Consider the following 16396-nt stretch of genomic DNA (forward strand, 5'->3'; position numbering starts at 1 on the left):
TATATGGACCTTCCCCTTGAAGATAATACATGGAGGAAGAGCCCAACCAGTAGAGTTAATACATTCAATTGAAGTAACCCATTCACGATTGCCTGGCTGTACAAGAGAGGCCTTTCCATAGTAATCAGCTCTAGTAACTACTCGTGCAGTAGCTACTAGGCCCATAGCAAAGCCAGTTTCATCAAAATTGTAGATGTCTTCCTGTGCAATCCCATATTGCATTATAGTGATTTGTACGCAGTCAAACCACTCCCTAATAACTTTAGGGTCTTCACATTTTGCTCGTCGATAATCGTAGCGTCGAGTATAGCGTGTTTTCACTTCATCACGTCGTTTAATGAAGTTGGTAACCCAATTCTCTCCGACTGATTGAATAGGTGTCGTACCGCGCTCAGCAAGAAGAATATTGGCCATTTCTCGTATATGGGACGGTCGGGGGGCTGCTCCACGTCGATCTAGCGAAAGAATCCATTGTATAAGCGATTCCTCTTCATTTTGAGTCAGTTTATGACTATTGGCGCGTATTTCTGAGTGTGAAGTTCTTCCATTAAGTCGTCGACGTAGAGTTTCATGGCAGATATCGAAAACATGTGCAGCTTCACGAATACTGCAAATTTCTTGCTTTTGAATAGCTGATATTGCAAGTAGGACCCTCCCCTCTTTCTCAATAGAGTTATTTGAATTTTGACGCGCTTTTGGAGGCATGGTTGGTAGTTGAATTAGATGGGATTTTTGGTCGCGTCCAAAACGCGTTAGGTGCCACGCTCGCTTGTGTGTCACGCTCGCTTGTGAAATACGTTACTGTACAGACCATGCTAAGTAAGTGAGTCGCCATGGCTAAGCCGTCAGAATTTCTAGCTCTGTACGGAGTACTGCGGTCGGGGAAGATAGCAATATTTGCACCAGCTCGCTGACGAGGGGTCTTATCCGATAGGTGACTTCAACGCGACTTGAACTTCTGAAACGAGGAATCGTGGTCCGAAAATATTTGCTTAACTGCCAAAAAGAGGCCATTGCATCTATTTGCAATCAACACTACTGGCATATTCAGACTAACAGAATGTTAAGGTAGCCGAGGGCTCGAGGGAGCAACAACATACGCGGTAACAGCAACTGCAGACTTGGCGTTATCCTCATGAGACATTCCAGCAACAGCGGGAATTGTATGTTCCAATTGGAACTAAAGAAGCCTACGGTCAACATGGGGTTGTCCGTAGCCGCGGCGGGGAAGCCATTAGCGCTTCCGACATGGTTATGCGGGGATACAAGAGAGGAGATGTGAATGCTTGGGGATAGAGATCAGCTTGTTCCCAGTGCACCTAGCGGAGACTGGCGCGGAACTCATCCGAAGCTTGGACGCGGGAGAGCATCAACACAGCACTTGCACTATGTGGAGCCGTAGCTGCCATAACGGCAAGCATTGACTGCGTCGCAACCAACAGCTCGTTTTGGTGTTAGTCTTCAAGCCTCAGCAGTTTGACTTGCAGACCAGGAGCAAAAGTCATCGGGCCGAGTCTTGAGACACTGAACCATGCCGATACAGAGGATGTGTCATGACTGTGCCGCAACTTTTATGGACAGCTAGATGCTATCAGGTATGTACTTCCCAGACGCTCCTCAAGTATAGCAGCTACAGACAAAGTGCTCCGTATGCAGCACTTCCTAATGGGTGAGGTATCTTGCTGACTAGGACGCGTTTTCACAGATTTTCTCGAGCCACTCTATATTCTTCTTTCTATCCATTGTACGGATTAAACGGTACTCCTTACCTAGCAGTATTGAGTGTCAAGTCCTATGGAACCCCTGTGCTATGAGGTTCCATCTTTTCTACGGCGCGGCAACGCCAAATGCAATTCCAGTCTAGATCTCCTCCCGTGCTGCAGTGTTAACCTAGCCAACAGCCGAGACAATCGAGTTTCCTTGTGATTAGGTCAATGAAGCCTCTATTCGGACCTCTGCGCGAGATCGTCGCTGCTGCCAAGCTATTGACAGGCGGTTGACGGATATTCTAACCTCAAATGCTCAGCCGTTCCAATACCTTATTGCCGTGCTACTACTATTCCCGGACGCCATTGTTTCGTAGATTCTTCACGGCACTTGAAGCGTCTCCTGGAGAATCTCGGTTTTCCAACACCATGACTTTGGATATGACCCCTGTTCAGTTCATTGGTCCCCTGTAGAGATGGCGACGCCGCCATGGACCCGGTATTCATCCTAGGAACCGGCTTCGTTTTTGTAGCGGAATGAGGACTTCATGGACCACGTTTACAATGGCATAGCTAACCAATTTGGTTGTTTTCGGTACCTGCCCGAATCTCAAAATTCGTATCGTTTCGTACGGAGTACTTGATCTATGGAGACTCCAGATGTTTTACAATGTTACTGCTGGCATTTTCTCCTTGACTCTACTTATCCGATTCTTTCATCCAGTGGATGGTGTGAAGGATAAGGGGAAGTATACATCATTCGCTCTTTTTGACACTTAAGAGACTGATGGTCTGAAAGTTTTTCCTTGTTTTTCTTTTCTTCTTTCGTTAGTACCTCCAACTATCAAGCCTTGGCCGAGCATGTCGGCTTCTGGAGACTTTGGGCCTGCACCACCCGGTGTAGACCTTTCGCAGAACCAGAATGCGAACATGCTCGGAGCGGTAATCACGCTTATGATCATAGGAATAGTGTCTGTTGCTTTGCGGGTGTTAGCGCGGATGAAGACAAAGGATGTCAATTTTGCGATCGATGACTACCTTATATTCGCTGCGCTGGTGAGTCTCCATCTGCTTTAATCATTTCTACCTGCACTCATCTGTTTACTAGCTGTTCTCATGTGCTACCGGAATCTGTTGTTTCATTAGTAAGTCATCGCATTCTGGTCTTGTGTCGGTCACAATTCTAATGAACATGCCCGAAGGCATCCCGTATGGAAATGGAAGGCATATGGTGGTACTCCACAAAGAGGAGTTTATCAAACTGTGGAAGGTATTGGCTTCCGTCCATGAAAAAGAAGACATCGATTCACACAAGTGCTAAAGCTAGTATTAGGTTCTTTTTGCATACGTTATAATCTATGCCACCGCAGTGACCTGCACAAAAAGCTCTATCCTGATGTTCTATCGGCGCGTTTTCAATCTTCATTACTCGCTTTTCTTCGCTATGTTTTTCGTCCTGGGATACTGGATCACTGTCGTCGTCACAATCCTCGCCGGTTGCAGGCCGTTGACGTACTTCTGGCAGAAATACACCGACCCTGAGGTCAATGGCTTTTGTATCGACATTCCTAACTTTTTCTACGGCAATGGTATTGCGGCTATGCTGATCGATGTCATCATCCTGTGTGTGCCGATACCAATCATATTGGGCTTGCAAATGCCGGCAAGCCAGAAGCTTGCTGTGATTGGTATCTTATTGCTGGGAAGTTTGTAAGTACCTACCTAACCTCCGGGTTCCTCGAGCCGCATTCCGAGAAAAAGAAAATATTGTCTGATCATGTCCAGCGTTTGCATTGCGAGTGTCGTCCGCATCATCATGCTCCATCGCATTACCACAGGTAACGATCCGACCTGGACAATGGCCCCCGTCTTCATATGGTCCTGCGTCGAGCCTTTCATCGGAATCGTCTGTGCCTGCCTACCTACCTTCGCTCCCTTTTTCCGTCGCTGGTGGTCAAACGTCCGCACCGGGAAATCGTCCAATTCAGGCAAGTACCACAACGGCGGTTCCTCCGTCCAGATGGACTCCGGGATACGCCTTGGTGGCAGAAGCAAGATTGGGAGAGAGAGCGGCACCAGGCTAGAATGGGGCCGCAGCAAAAACGCCGACTACAGCACTCTCGGCCCTCACGGAGACGAGGTCCAGTTGACAAATGAGATTACTGGGCCGGGTACCTCGATGGGAACGAAGGAAAGTGATGAGGAACTGGGAGACGGAATGCACGGAATAACGGTCAGCCAAGATGTGGATGTTACATGGACTCATTCAGACCCTGTGAGGTAAGATAAGCCTCTCGCGGGTGTGTACCTGATGTGATTGATGCTACGGAGGTTCAAACTCACCGGCCTTGTGCGCAGCCTGATCTGAGTGGTGACTAATTTGGGAGGTACTACTTTGAATTTTATTTATATTATTTTATATTATTTCAGTTACTGTATATACAGTCGCTCGTTACTCTGCTGTACTATTCTCATACTACATATATGTGCGCACGCCAGTTTCATAGAAGTTCAAATTAATTCAGAGGAAAGGTCCAATGTATCTTTCCTAATGCAGTAGTTGTTAAGAGAATCTGCCAAGTCCTGACTTCTGTTTAGTCAAGGAAATAAAGATGACGGCTGGTAAAGAGAATCGTGTCCTGCCGTAGGTCCACGTCGTATAGACAGAATGTTAGGGTATAAGGTCAGAATCCTGCAAGAACAAATAGGCAGCGTTGCCTTTTTAATTCAACGGAATGTCTCGACTAATACTGTTGTTTTGATGTTGTTCTATCCCTTCCTGATGCTTTGGGTATCTGGGAATATTTAGTATATTTTTGGGACTAGCTTCTCGATATATATATGTGCGCGCGTGTGTACATATCACTTCTACGAATCCAATATAATTATATAAACGTATAAGAATCTTATTTTTGTCTATTCCATACCCAAAGACTGCTTTTGAGAAGTTTTAATGGTTGCTCACCGATCTTTCTGCCTAGCGAAAGGACCCAGACGGTGAGTATGCAGGCCGTATGCCTCCAAAGCAGCAGCAAACAAGCTGCCCTCTACGAGATTCCGTGTCTGTGGGGCGCACCAGTGAATCCTACTGGGGCTTGCTTCTATACTGTAGTCAGGCCCTCTGTGGTCCCCTTAGGAATTGCAGTCCGTCTTGTCTTGGCTATTACAGTATTGTCTCCGGTGACTAGACAAACGTTGGGAATGATTCCCAAATTCCTGCCATACAAAACTTTCAGATAGATAAGGAAATAACCCCGATAATCCTTGTTGGAGCTGAATCAGTGCCCTGTACTCCTTGATATTGATCTTCGTTCCCATTGGACAATGACCCTGGACTTCAGCTAAAGCCCTCCCAGAAATCAAATCCTGGGTAGGGGGCACTACTGTACAGAGCAAGGTGTTCTCCTGGTATACCGTTCACTGTTAACTCATAGTGGTAAAGTGGACGGTTGGATGCCAAGCGCGAAATTTACCAGGATCTTTGACCACGGACCACTTAAGTTTTTGACACCCTAACATGATTCAGATCACTGCAGAGATCTACCCGCTTACCATACATACCTTCTTCTTAGCTACCTGAAGCTGGTAATGATTGCTATAGCTAATGTTGTATCCTTCATACATACCGTAGTCCCGGAGAATATCCCCGACTCCTGGCCAACACGGGTGGCGGTACATATCACTGACAGGTCGATCATGCAGATGACTATGTCCTTTGCAAGCGAGAAAGCTACTGTGTACGGTACAGTATACTTTTTTAGGAGAGATAGGCGCTACTTCCCGCGTAGTATCGGGCCGATTCACTTCAGGTAGAGTACCTTGTCTACGTACCTTGTGTGTGTGCAGAAGGTACTGCAAGTCGTGATAGGGTTAGCGGTGTGATGGTGACCTTGGAAAAGGCTTTGGAACCTTTGGGCTTGAGCGAAGGAACTAGTTCGGGCAGAGAGATGCTGTTGACCATATCTTGGAGAAATGAAGAAAGTCGAGAGGAAAGAGACGAGTTCTGTATATACTTCTCTTATTTCCTCTGGCTTTGTGTTACTTTGCTAGGCACACCCATTGAAGATGATGCTCGGACGCGTCAAGCATAATCTTCTGAATAATATGTATCATATTCCAGTTAATAGAGACTGATTCTCACAATATAGGCGAGTCCGACGACAGTTGAGTGTGGTGTCTGCTGGTTGGTCTAGACGCTCATGCATCCGGCACGTGCCTATCTGCTGCTGCGTTTGCTGCTCCTCATCGGCCCAAGACATCCAGACATGATCTTACGAGACTCAAAGCTGATTACTTTCACTACCTCCCCCAACGCAAGATATTGGGTTAGAATACTAGTCATCATGGAGCCCCGCGAGGAGCGGCCTTTCCTGTCTCTTCCATTTAACATTCGCCTCCAAATATACAAACATGCACTCATCGACAAACGAGCTATACACCCATGGCTTCCCAGAACGAAAGCAAATTCTACCACAACACTTGCTGCACCTATATTGCGAACATGCAAGCAGATCTACCACGAGGCTGCTCCAGTCCTCTACGCAGGAAACGAATTCATAATCTTATATCCTAAAATGATCCTCGAATGGCTGCAGAGAATCAGCCCCATAACGTCAAGCGTCTGGAGTATCTTCGACTTGTCGTTCCTGCCGACTATGGCAGCCGTGATATACTGGAGGATATGTCCCAAACAAAACGACTTTGGCTCGGCTTGCTTGAGAAACTAGCAAACAAGGCGACGGGCCTGCGGTTTATGAAGGTATATTTTGATCATGAGTCGTGGTTCTTTCCTGGAGCTGGGAAGGACGTGCGTTTCGTCGAAGAGCTGGCGAGGTTCCGGGGAGTGCAGATGATCATGCATGGGTATTTTCAAAGAGGATGGCCAGAATATGTGGAAAATCGAACTGGAAAACCGGTGTTGTACGCGTATGACGACTTGATTAGTCAAGAAAAGCTGAGAGAGTTGAAGAGGTCGTACTGAGCGGGCTTAAGTGGGATATTTCAGAGACTTCCATTCACAACAGCATTTTCATAACAAATATGTGGCTCTCAAGTTTGTGTTTCAACATCTAACCAGACTGGCTGAATGCTTCTGCCTGTTCATGATTTTATTTCCCCCTGGAGGTGCCCCTTTTCCTGCTTTATATCTAAGATGAAATGGATTAGTCCCACTCTCATTCCGTCTTGTAGATGCAGTCTGTCAGCAGGATTACTGCTGGAACCATATTGCAAATATCTGCAGTCTCTATTCAAACAACGGCTTGGCCTCTTCATATCACTAAGCTGTGAAAAGCTCTTCATATCACCTACAGTCATAGATGAAGATTGTTCCAGGGAATCTGCAAAGGGGAAGACACAGCTTCACTGGAAGAGGGCGATAGAGCAGGTAATATTGACGCCTCCTCTACCCATCTATTTATCTTCTTCTCTTTGGTCATATGCTCTTCTTCCACTGATACTCACCTTGATCTGGCGTTGTTCTTACTTTCTTACCGCACCTCACCTGTGATTTCCTTTCTTCTTTCACTCGACCCCGTGTAATTATGAAATCCAAGATACTAGGCAGCAGGGATATCGGATTTTGTCGCGTCGCAAAATCAGGTGATCCTACAACAGCAACCTTCCCAAGCTGACACCGGCACAACTTCATAACTCACAAGTCAGCGCTTCACGTTGATGTAAGTTTTCGAACAACCTCCGCAGCTTTCAGCACCTGGTGAACAAAATACATAACTTCTACATACTGATTTGTATTCATTGTGGTTTTAATTGTCTACCACTCTCTATTTTCCACTCCTCTCTTGGGCTCTTGAGGTTCTGGTACACTGGATAACGTGAAGACAGCTTAACCTGATCAGAGGAACCTCGCACCCGGTAACCAGAGCAGCAAGTTTACTTTCATCAAAATAGCGCACAACATGTCTTCCGACTTCCCGCACGGCATTACATTGGAGAGGAAAGAGGGTCTCCGGACGGATGTGGGTCCTGTCAACTGTCAACTCCTAAGACTCCTGTCTAAAAAGCACAATGATTCCCTTTATGAACGGACAGTAGACTTTGAAAGCCGGAGACTGGATACTGAAGAAGCGGTCATCTTGAAGCTTCGCTACCAGTATGTGCATTTCTGATTCTCAGCATTCCAATTTTGCTAACTGCATCTTCGAAGAGAGAGTACGTCTAATTATCCAGAGAAGGACCGACCAATATTTGTCCAAAAGGCCACAAGAGACTTCTAAAACGAGTGCAAGGCTCTCAAGGAATGTGAATCGTCCGGACACACGCCAAAGTTCATCCATTCCGAACGGCTTCATCAAGACGGTACCGACGTGTTCCCCGGCGGTTATCTGCACACTCTTGTGATGTCAATGGTCCCAGGACTACCGGCCACCAAAATATTTTCAAGACGACCTTGCAGTCATCAGAAAGCAGCTTACAAAGATACTTGAGTGAGCTTTCATCTCTCACCTCCTTCAACGTAAACAAAATTATCTAAGTAATATTTCCCCCATATTCCCTCCATGACAGGCACATGCGCCTTACGGGATTCCTTTACGCCCGGGCGGATACAGCACAGATATTTTATGACAAGGACCACAGAACGATGTATGTCCATTTCCACGGCCTGGTGTCTTATCCTAGATCGACACTGACATATCCACAAGGTACCTTACAGGGCTCGCGCGGGCTGACGAGGAAGACCCGAACGATATAGAGCCCATTACACAGGATGCAATGGAGGTGACGGCCTTTGGTCTCGGATGGAGTTAGCAATTTTCTGTTTTTCAACATAGAGGATATCGGCATGTAAAGTAAAATAGCTATATCAGGTTCAAAGTATGATGGAAACTATCTTAAACAACATGTCTCGCTCCAGGTGACGGTGCTCTGTCGATGTCCGTCATTGTATTGGAGCTTGCAGAGGGAGATGATCAAGTTTCCATACATGGGTGAGCCAGAGGAGTGACCGGTGACAGAAAAAGCACAATGGAATGGTCCAGCCAGGACCTTGGCCATTTAGATGTGAATCCCAAGTCTGATGTGGAACATACCTCATAATGCTGTTCTCATTAGTTCGAAGTTAAACAAGCTACGGAGTAGATATTTATTTTATGATTCAGTTAGGTAGCTGATCCATTCAGGTGCTAGCGACCCAGAATGATTAATTCTAAGATTCACCCGTGCCCAATTCGTCAAAGATCACTTCCCAGGGGACTGTATATCTGACGGTGCTGAAACAGATACATATTCGCACAATGTGTCGGTCATTCTCTTGCACTGTCTCGGGAGATGGCAAATTCTCAAACGTGCTCAGGAGTGGAGATGTTGCTTAGTCGTCGTCCTCGGCGCGTGTGACAAACGAGGCAAACCGCGCTGATTATCAACCAGGCCGTGCTTGTATCACCAAATAATATTTCCGCGTGCGGAGTCGTGCTCCACGACGTCGCTGGGGGTTGTTTTTCCTATCATTTCAATGCTCGAGAAGCTCCCTTTTTGCCATTTCTCACATGCCCCGAACAAGGACGAAATTCATCTGGCCTCCGTCGACGAACATGGTTGATGCGGACCCCACGGCTACGATCGAACCACGCGCCAAGCGCCAGAGGGTAACAGGGCCTGCGGCTACCACAGACGGACGAGCACGATCGCACGATGCCTCGATCGCGATGGTCCAGGAGGATAAGCGTACATCACAATTGCAGCCTGCGGATAGCCCATCTGAAACGTCGATAGCACCTGCTTCGACGTCTTCTCCCTCTTATCAAGGCGCCGTTGTCACGTTGCTGAGAAGGTACCGAGAATGGCGCAGTAAGCAGAACCATCATGGGAGGAAAGCTTTGCTTATATCTCCTAACGTCGAGGTATCAATTAGGGAACGGATCCTTACACGATGACTGTTGCTTCATCTGCCATGAACCTGAGAACCTCGTACCCTGCGAGACATGCCGGAGATCACAACATGAGGGGTGCATGGCATCTGGACCAGACACTTTTGGCCAATGGGTCAAGAACCACTGGTATTGTCATGTGTGCGTCAAGCGTAACTGGCATGTAGATCCTCCTACAATGACTCCTCCCGCGTCACCTACTCTCTCCCCGCAACAGCCTGCACAAGATGCATCGAAGCCTCCTCCGGCGGAGAACATACCCGCTTCCACATACCAGCATAGAACAACCCAGTCTGATTTCACCCACAATGATCAAGAAGCACTTTCGATACTAGCTGAGATGTCACGGTCTTTGTCGAGGGGACCACCCTCGAAACCGGCAGGGGCAATCGTTTCGGCTCCCATTTCTACTTCTCAACATACAGCTCATCTCCCACTCCCAACAGCACGAGCGACTCCAATTCCTTGCCGTGAAACCCGCGCTCCTCCTCCTCCTCCATCCTCGCAATCCCCAAGCCTCCCTCTTGTCGATTCCCACGCTCGAAAGTCGCGCTTCGCGACTCTATCCAGTGAAATTGACTCTGCGCTCTGGGTTCTGTACCGCGAGCTGGAGAGCGCAAATTCTCTCCGGCAACAGATCGCTGAACTTGAGGCACAGATCACGAAGCTTCGTCAGGACGTCAGCATCCGCGACAACCAATTGATCCTGTCGCGACGCGCGGCCGAAGCAGGGCGGGTCCCGCAGGCAGAGATTGATAAGCTCAGAGCTGAGGCTGCGAGGGGAGAAGCTGCCGTTCGGGAAGCGGAGGCTCTGCGGGCGAGGAATGAGGTTCTGGAAAAGGAGCTGAGGGAGGCGAGGGCTGAAACGGAGTCGATGAGCGGGACTCTCAACGAGTGGAAGGGAAAACTGATCAATTTGATTGGGAGTTAGGTGTCTTTGATCTTCTCAAGGAGGGAGATAATCATCTCTGCAGATATGGGAACATTCTTTTCGTATTTACATTTCTACCGATTCATGATGCTAATCTTACGAGCGCATATATTCGAGAATTTGCCTCACCTGGAGGCCTGGGCTAGCAAGGTGTTATCGGGGTTACATCGGAAAGAGCCGAGATTCATGAAATATGACTTGAACTTGCAGCGCGTATATACCTGTTATGTATGTACAGTTCATATGCAAATTGCCTCCAACCGTTTATATACCAACGGGATGAACTATGAGCTACTTTACTGCTATGTTTGGAGGTACTGTACTGCACATTTATACTGATGCGATTCTGTATGTTTATAGGGCATATACATACCAGTTTCTTTTTTACAGTTTAATTCTGCTCATTAAAATTCCAAGAAAGAAAATAAACAACAGAAAGTGAAAAATATGAGGAGCGAAGATATCCTTGAAACGTGCGAAACCTGTCACGAAGATAGTCACATGACCACGAATCACAAATCTGCGGGACGCCCAACACAGTAATTTAGATTTAACGATTCTAAAATAGAGTATATTAAGTAGATGTGGAATCACTGTTTCACTGGTTCTGCATGAATTTTTTTTATCCCGATATAGAGATACGTTTCTCTATTTGATTTCATCTCTGCCAGGTTTATTCTTGTCGTCATTACATATCCCCGCTAAAAATCGTCGCCATCGGATTATTGCGAACTTGTAAAAGATCAGTACTTCGTCTGTCTGAAGTATCTCGTGAACAAATTGGCTTCTTTTTTCCCTGTACATGATCCTTACCAGAGATGGGACGTTCAAACAAAAAGGATACCAGAGACCCCTCGAAGCTCTCTGGGAAACCTCTCTCCGAGACCCTTGAACCTTCTATCCTGAAAATCGAATCGGAAGAAGGATGGGTCACATCTCCAGATCTGGTATATGATGATCTCCCGTTTACTCCCGAGGTCATGTACGATTTGACATCGTTCCTGCTGGCAAATCCGAACATGAACTCGAGCCACCTCTTTCGTGCCGATATCCTGTTTGACAGTCTGGGTATCCTGAAGACGCCACTGGAAAAGGAACGGCTGCACTTGGGGACTGCAGAGGAGCAGGACCGTGGTGAAGTTGAACGCGTGGAACCGGTGCCCGCTAAGGATGTATCTGGCTTTGAGCTCAAGAGGACTGTTGTCAGAAGGCTCATACCGAGGAATCCTAAGTTGGATCGGCCTTTGGAGCAGACGTGCCATTTCTACGAGGGACCTTCGACCGTTGCTGCGCATAGGGATGAAAAGGCAGAAGAGTCAGGGCCTAGTTCATCCTTGGAACGTCTGCTTGTCATATACACGCCTCACACATCTACAAAGGAGGATCTCCCATGGTATCACCCACTCCTCCGTTCCCTAGCTTTCCTCTACGATTTCAGACGCGACCCTACTGCAGCGTCGACGACGACGACGCAAGAAGAGAAACCGCAGGGTTCAGGAACCCTCTCTCTACACTTCCTCCCATTCCCCTCGGAAGAGCCGATCCCTACCCGTCTCGAACGCACATTGCTGGCTCTTCTCACGACGCAGGTCCGACTGGCTCGGGGAACTCGCCCGTCTAATAAAACTCCCGAGGGTGGCAATTATAATCCCGTCAAAGACAACATCATCCCCCAGCACCTGATTCAGAACACGTACTTGCGACTGAAACTCAAGTACGCGTCGGATCTCTGCAGGGACTGGGTCGAGGAGACGGAGCCTTCGAAACATGTCTTTGAGGATCTGGCGATAACTGCTTTCCTGATTGAGTTGTGGCGGGATATGTATGGGGTGGTTCCTGCAGACGGGAGGAAACCCCCCAAGGATGATGATACGACGTCTCGAAAGTTCCCTGGCTTCGTAGATGTCGCGTGTGGTAACGGAGTCTTGGTCTACGTTCTTCTCATGGAAGGTTACCAGGGATGGGGCTTTGATGCCCGCCGTCGAAAGTCATGGAGTATATTCCCGCAATGGGTACAGGAGCGTCTGAAGGAGTCAATTTATATCCCTAAGCCGTTTGCAGACGTTGTGACTGGCTCCGAAGGGGAGGATATGCTGCTAGATCTAGGCGCAGAAACGCACACGGGAACGTTCGATAGAGATACTTTCATCATCTCAAACCATGCGGACGAGCTTACGGTGTGGACACCGCTCATGGCAGCCCTTGCGAATCCAGAGTCTCCGTTGCCTTTCCTGGCGATACCGTGCTGCTCCCACTCGCTCTCGGGAGCTCGCTTCCGTTATCCCCCTCCGAAGCTCGTGAAGTCGGACGCTACGAACAGAAAGGCAGAAACTGCTGCTGATGACGACGATATCGAAGATGAGGAAGAAGTAGAACAGAACCCTCAACCCGCGAGCGGCGACTTGAAAGCCCTTCGCGCATCGAAAATGCATTCCCCCACTGATCCTTGTTGGTCTAAATCCATGTACGGTTCTCTCACTGCGAAAGCGATGAGCATCGCCGAAGAGATTGGATACGAAGTGGAGAGGACATTGATCCGTATTCCAAGTACGAGGAATATGGGAGTCATTGGTGGAAGAAGGCGTACGAAGGAAACGTGGAATCCAGTGGCAAAGCCGTCGAGTGAAGAAGATAGCGCTGCACGGCGTCAGAAGATTGACCCCGAATCGCTCCAAGAAACAATCGTAGAGGTTGTCAGAAGAGAATGCGCTAGAGAAGGAGGCGTCGAATTTGCCGCTAGAGTCTGGATAGACAGAGCGAAAAGCATACATAGGGGGCAAGGAAAAGGGAATCAGAAAGGAGCAGGACATGGGCACTAAGATGGATGTCCCAGAACTGTAATAGCATTCACCAAGCATTGGAGAGTGAATTCCGTATCGGTGGGAATGTGTATAGAAGAGGAGGCGGGCCTCTTGTAGTCACCAGGGCCACATAGACTACTATCTGGGGAATTTAAAAGCATTTACCATTCCTTCGATAAACATATTTCTTGAATACAGTAGGATCAAAACCTATCTAATCCCAGTCTAGCTTCTACGTAGATCGAGGCGTCCTCTCAGGACGCAGCTTCATCCAGTTCTACGACACCCACGTCCCAGGGGTGGTTTCATCCACGAACCAAATTAACTCGTCCCTGCACTTCGAATTTCTGCTACTATAGCGGCCTTCAGAACATGTGGCTTTAGAGCTTATTTACGTCAAGGCATTATCGACCTGCGCTAATACTCTATCTACATTCGTATGGGCTTTGGATCTGCTGGGTGCCATTTCTATTGTGTCCCTATCACTTATTGTATCATTACTGGTCCTAACTGTACTATTTGAGTATTTCCTTATAAAACCCCACACATCTATACACTGAGTACAAACAGCCTGCCTAGATAGTTATAGTAAATTCTCTTGAAAATTGTGCAATTGTTGCGGCACCGGTGAATATAAGGCATTCAACAATACCTACTTTAACCTCACCAGATTGGCTCTACTGCTTATCTTACTTTCCTGTGTCTGTTCCCGAGACTTCTCTCTGTTCCTATTCCGCGGAAACACAGACATAAGAGATTTACGCACAATCTGACATTTTGATCTTCCAGTATGGATTACAGTTGAGTATATATATCGTCTAGTTTCTATCTTCCAGGAAAGCTTTGTCGACCGGCTCAATAATCCTGCCTAATAGCTTATCAATCAATGGGCCTGGAAGTTCCATTCTTCAACGTTGATCTGGATATCCTTGAATGTAATGCATGGTACTGCTTGTTATAACCACTACATTAATTACCTATTCAACAGCTAGCAACCTGCAAGCCCCGTGCCAAAACGTCCATCTATTTGACATCCCATCATCGGAAGCGATCCTAATGCAGGTGAGTAGTGGAACATCCCTGCTACCCCAATGGCCAGAGAAAATTTTCATTACCGTTATTGAGGACTGCAAGACGGACGAAAACCTCCAACTTTCGTATTCTCTGGTAGAAGGAAGGTCTGCTGTTCCCTATAAAGGCCCGTTGGAAACATCTTCAAGAAGCATCGAAAAATGAGCGGCCGCTGTTCTCTTAGGCTTTTCTTTTCTCTTTAATAAATAAGTTCTAACGGTCATCCTTAATTGGAATCAAGGGTGAGCGCGGTGGAGGAACACTTGGAGGTGTTATTGAACTACAAGGGCGGGGTGGCAAGATGGGTCTCACCAACCGTCATGTCATTTTTGATACAAGACTAGACTCCGGGAATTCCCTCTGCAGTGTAATTCTTTTCAAGTATTAACGGCTAACAGCTAACTTTATTTCTGGCAGTCACTGATCGAAATACACCACTCCTCCCTTCTTATGACCTTTCACGCCAGCAGGCACTTGTGGTGACTGCGCCGTGTGACTCTAACACGGAAGTTTGGATCCAGGAGATTGATGAAAGCATCAACAGATTGCTTACTTCAATATGCATCACCTACCAGTCATACTATCTGACCACATTATACTACTGCTCAACAGATCCTACTTTCGTTATCATAGCCCACAAGCTCTAAACTGAAGGTGAATTTCCAGGCCGTTGGTGGATTTTTCGCTTCCCGGCAAGGATGACGGTTTACCCTGGTTCAGTCATGATCAGACTGATAGTACGACCGGAGAAAGATCTGCATGGTTGGCGAAGGTGAAAAGGCCATGGATTACCTACCAATCTGAATAGAAGAACAACAAAAAGGCTAATTGGTATGTAGTATATGAAATTTCCTACAGCTATATAAGCTAACCGGAGAATCAGGCCAAACAGTTCGGTATATGGATGACCATATGACAAGGCATGGGTTTTTCGACAACATATACTGAAGCATTGTTTATAAAAGAAGAGGGGACCTTGTTTAAGCTTTCGTATATAATACACCCTTTATGATTTCTGCCAACGACATCCGGGAGATTGCATGCTCCACATGGAGGGGCCATCGGCTATATATGATGATTTCTTCACTCACAATTGCCTGTCCTTCCCGGAATCTGGTGCATTCGGTCTGTGCTCTAGAAACAGCTTCTGAGGTGTAAATACACACTTAGCAACCGCAGCAGGTAAGTTCTCTATACTTGATGTTCTCTATATACTGATAGATAATTCTGCTGCTCATAAGATTGCTTCCTGCGGCCGTGGCTCTCGCGCCTCCCTGGGCGTGGACGTCCGTTAAGATTTTATTCAAGCTATCATTTCTTTCCTGAATCAAAACGAAGCAGGGATCTCAAGTTTTTATGTTTACAGATGTTCGACACCGGAGGTTCGTACCTGTCATTATTCCCGCTGTGGGTGTCGTTCGGGCGGAGCTCGTCTAGGGCGGAAGGTTATTGTCGTTGAGAGATGGATAGGGGGGCCTGCTGGGATACTAGCTGTATTATCAGATATGGTTCTCAGGCTGGGTGTTGGCTTGTCGGAAGATGGAGACATCATTTTTTTTGGAGGTGGTTTGTGGATCGTAGTAAGCCAGATTGAATATATAGGTACTACGCTGGGGCTGTGCATGTTGCAAGCATTAAGTTAGTAGTTACTGCGTACCCGGATATAACGAATTGATCATTCTGGGCCAAGGCCCGTCACATGAGATTTCTCCATTCATTCTGAATTAGTTGAGTGCCGTCAGACATACATTATTACGGTTCCGAATAGTTCATCAGAGCCTTGCCTAGAACACCGAGTCTGAACCCTTCATTCCATCATACCCATTTACCCCTCAAACACTATCTGAAAGGCAGTGTTCTCCCTTGTAATCACAGTCCACTCTAACATCTTCATCCACAGTCTGCTGTGTATTCTCATTCAGGCTGTCCAGTGAACTGATATCCTTCTTGAGCAGGGTCAAGTAGCCCAACTCCTTTGGATGCACCTTGTTTGTTGTAAGC

General features: G+C 47.2%; 5 protein-coding genes across 5 annotated transcripts; all 5 read left to right on the forward strand.

Annotated features, from left to right (window-relative positions):
* Window positions 1-2567: 2567 nt before the first annotated feature.
* Window positions 2568-3990, forward strand: VTN00DRAFT_8905 (uncharacterized protein; the record flags this gene model as incomplete). The annotated part of the gene is made up of 5 exons (XM_069435806.1): window positions 2568-2762; window positions 2815-2851; window positions 2909-2976; window positions 3040-3416; window positions 3492-3990. The coding sequence occupies 5 exons, from the start codon at window positions 2568-2570 to the stop codon at window positions 3988-3990; spliced, it is 1176 nt and encodes a 391-aa protein (XP_069285715.1).
* A 2301-nt stretch (window positions 3991-6291) lies between these two features.
* Window positions 6292-6687, forward strand: VTN00DRAFT_8906 (uncharacterized protein; the record flags this gene model as incomplete). Its single annotated transcript, XM_069435807.1, has 1 exon — window positions 6292-6687. One exon carries the CDS (start codon window positions 6292-6294, stop codon window positions 6685-6687), a length of 396 nt encoding a protein of 131 aa, XP_069285716.1.
* Window positions 6688-7624: 937 nt separating this feature from the next.
* On the forward strand, window positions 7625-7942 carry VTN00DRAFT_8907 (uncharacterized protein; the record flags this gene model as incomplete). The annotated part of the gene is made up of 2 exons (XM_069435808.1): window positions 7625-7818; window positions 7873-7942. The coding sequence occupies 2 exons, from the start codon at window positions 7625-7627 to the stop codon at window positions 7940-7942; spliced, it is 264 nt and encodes an 87-aa protein (XP_069285717.1).
* Window positions 7943-9770: 1828 nt separating this feature from the next.
* VTN00DRAFT_8908 (uncharacterized protein) lies at window positions 9771-10523 on the forward strand (the record flags this gene model as incomplete). The annotated part of the gene is made up of 1 exon (XM_069435809.1): window positions 9771-10523. The coding sequence occupies one exon, from the start codon at window positions 9771-9773 to the stop codon at window positions 10521-10523; it is 753 nt and encodes a 250-aa protein (XP_069285718.1).
* Window positions 10524-11341: 818 nt separating this feature from the next.
* On the forward strand, window positions 11342-13342 carry VTN00DRAFT_8909 (uncharacterized protein; the record flags this gene model as incomplete). Its single annotated transcript, XM_069435810.1, has 1 exon — window positions 11342-13342. The coding sequence occupies one exon, from the start codon at window positions 11342-11344 to the stop codon at window positions 13340-13342; it is 2001 nt and encodes a 666-aa protein (XP_069285719.1).
* Window positions 13343-16396: the final 3054 nt, after the last annotated feature.

This window comes from Thermoascus crustaceus (genome assembly GCF_041956765.1).
Source record: "Thermoascus crustaceus strain CBS 181.67 unplaced genomic scaffold VTN00scaffold_6, whole genome shotgun sequence".
NCBI classification, from domain to species: domain Eukaryota; kingdom Fungi; phylum Ascomycota; class Eurotiomycetes; order Eurotiales; family Thermoascaceae; genus Thermoascus; species Thermoascus crustaceus.